Source organism: Emiliania huxleyi (genome assembly GCF_000372725.1).
Source record: "Emiliania huxleyi CCMP1516 unplaced genomic scaffold EMIHUscaffold_2557, whole genome shotgun sequence".
NCBI classification, from domain to species: domain Eukaryota; phylum Haptophyta; order Isochrysidales; family Noelaerhabdaceae; genus Emiliania; species Emiliania huxleyi.
The window spans coordinates 1-2,466 of record NW_005200121.1 but is presented as its reverse complement, the minus strand read 5'-3'; the positions used below and the strand labels follow the sequence as shown (position 1 = coordinate 2,466).

The 2,466-nt window shown below is 66.9% G+C and overlaps 1 protein-coding gene across 1 annotated transcript; it reads right to left on the bottom strand.

Moving 5' to 3' along the window:
* Positions 1-154: 154 nt before the first annotated feature.
* Positions 155-1,833, bottom strand: EMIHUDRAFT_123552 (hypothetical protein; the record flags this gene model as incomplete). Its single annotated transcript, XM_005777772.1, has 6 exons — positions 155-194; positions 237-312; positions 390-436; positions 963-1,101; positions 1,252-1,273; positions 1,316-1,833. Coding segments are annotated over 6 exons (842 nt in total), but the record flags the coding sequence as incomplete, so codon positions are not given.
* Positions 1,834-2,466: the final 633 nt, after the last annotated feature.

Below are 2,466 nucleotides of genomic sequence, written 5' to 3'. Positions count from 1 at the left end.
CACGTGCGCGCGTACCGCTCGACGCCTCCTCGGCCCAAGTTGCGGAGGGGCTGGTTGCACCTTCCCACCGAGATCAGCCGAGATCAGCCGAGATCAGACGAGATCAGCCGAGATCGGCCGAAGTCGGCCGGGGGTGGGGAGGGGCAAGCTGCACGTGTCGCGGAATCCAGGCAGCAAGCCGGCGCCCGGGTCGCCTGTGGGACATGCCTCGGACGGGTCGTGGACGTGTCCTGGACAGGGCAGCGAGCCGGCGGCCGGGTCGCCGGGGTAGCTTCCCCTCCGCGGGAGAGTGGGGCCGACGGCGAGCGTGACCTATTGGGAGAGGTTCCCCACTGAGCCTAGTGCGACTCCGGCCTACACTCGTCTCGAGGCCGACGGCAAAAGCTCACCGCTCCAGGCCCGAGCTTCTCCGCCAGCTCCGCCGCCAGCTCGACGCCTAACCTCGCACCATCTGGGCTGACCTCGGCTGATCTCGGGCGGGCTGTCGGGGGGGGATGAGGCCAGGGCGAGGCCAGCGCGAAACCAGCGACGCCGGTCTGCGTCTGTCTGTCTGTCTCTCTCTCTCTCTCTCGGAGTGTGCGTGTGTGTGCGTGCGTGTGTGTGCGTGCGTGCGTGTGTGTGCGTGTGTGTGTGTGTGTGTGTGTGCTGTGTGCTGTGTGTGCGTGCGTGCGTGCGTGCGTGCGTGCGTGCGTGCGTGCGTGCGTGCGTGCGTGCGTGCGTGGGTGGGTGGGTGGGTGTGTATGTTAGCTCCAGTGTGGCCGTCATCCCCCGGCCTAGCGTCCGCCCACACCAGCGCACCGGTGCACCGGTCGCCGGTCTGAGTATGCGCATACCCTCTCCATCTCTCTGCGCGGCGCCGGTGAGCCCGCCGCCGACGACCAGCGCGGAGGAGGCGTTGCTCAGCACCGCCTCGACCTGCGGAGGGTGGCTCCTTCCTCACTCCTCACAACTGTCCGACTCACCGCTGCTCAGCGCCGCCTCGACCTGTCGCTTGAGCCGCGCGCGCCGCCCGACGATGGTACCGTCCGCCTCGCGGTCGTCTGTGATGGGGGAGAGGTCTCCGCCGGGAGCGAGGACGACGTAGTCGCACGGGTAGTCGACCTGCGTGGAGGGACACCAACCCCAGGGCGGGAAGAGAGCACTGTGCAGAGTGTTCAGAGCGTTCACGCTCGGATGCGGCGGAGTGCGTGTCCCCTCCTCGAGCGCGAGTTGGAATACAAGAGCACGTGTTCCGCTTCTAGGGTCGTCGACCAGCGGCGACTCGGCGCCACGCCTGAGTCCACATCACCACCCCACGCGTGAGAAAATGAATCACAGTCCGGCGGGCGGCGAGATTGCGCCACGCCCGATGGTGAAGCGAAGTGGCCGCGTCGGCTCATCGCTCGTCGCGGGCAGCGCGGCCTCGACGGTGCTCTCCTCCACCGCCACCGCGCACCCAGGCGGCACCCGCCGGAACGAGGCGCGACGCCCGCGCAGCAGCCGCCGGATCGGGTTGACGAGCCGAGGATGGACGCTCGGCTCCACCCACGCGCGAAGGATGCCGGGCGTGTACTCGAAGAACTCGCGCTGATCGCAGAGCAGCACCTCCACGCCCGGGTGGCTCGCCACCAGCGTGCGGGCGGCAGTGAGGCCCGCAAAGCCTCCGCCAAGCACTGCGACTCTGGTCTGCGTCACCGCACCGCGCTCCCGAAACCACCGCCCTCCGGGCAGCGAGAGCGAGAGCGCAGCCGTGCGCGGGCCAGCGAGGGCGGTCAGCAGCAGCGTTAGTGTTGTGGTCGACCGCACGGCCGGAGTCGTGGCAGCGGAAGACAAGATGCCCAAGATCGCCGCCATCGCGGAGCAAAAGAATTCGATTCTTCTCTTCCGAGCAGCCCGGCATGGTGCACTTGGAGCTCCCCTTGTCCTCGGCGGGGTGGGACGCGGCACCGTTTTGAACTGACATCGACACCGCGCCCCCGTCCACCACCACCGTTCCTCCTTCCGTGAAGCAGCGGCCAAGCGCAGCCTGCCCGTCTTGCACAGCGCTCGCCGTGCTGGCCGCTGCCGTTGAAACAACGACCTCACTCGCGGGCGCGATCGTGATGTCCCACGGCTCCTTAAGCACATCGCAGCACGTCTTACACATGGGGCCGCTTGCGTCTAGCCCAAGACGTGCGAGCACACCATCTTGCCGGCAGTGCCGTCCACACACGCAGCAAGCGACGAGCATCCCGCCGTCCGGCATAACGTTGACCACTTCCCACAGCTGAATCTCACGTGCCTCCGATGCTGTAAGTCCGGTGTGCAATCCCACCTGCAGCTTACCTGACGGCATTGCCCTGGTCACCACTCTCAGAACGGGTCGACCTCTTTCGGACGACCTGGGTCGACCTCTTTCGGACGACCTGGGTCGACCTCTTTCGGACGACCCCTTTTGTGCCAAAAAACAAGAACCTTAAAAGAATTTAAATAATTTCGCCCGCGGCT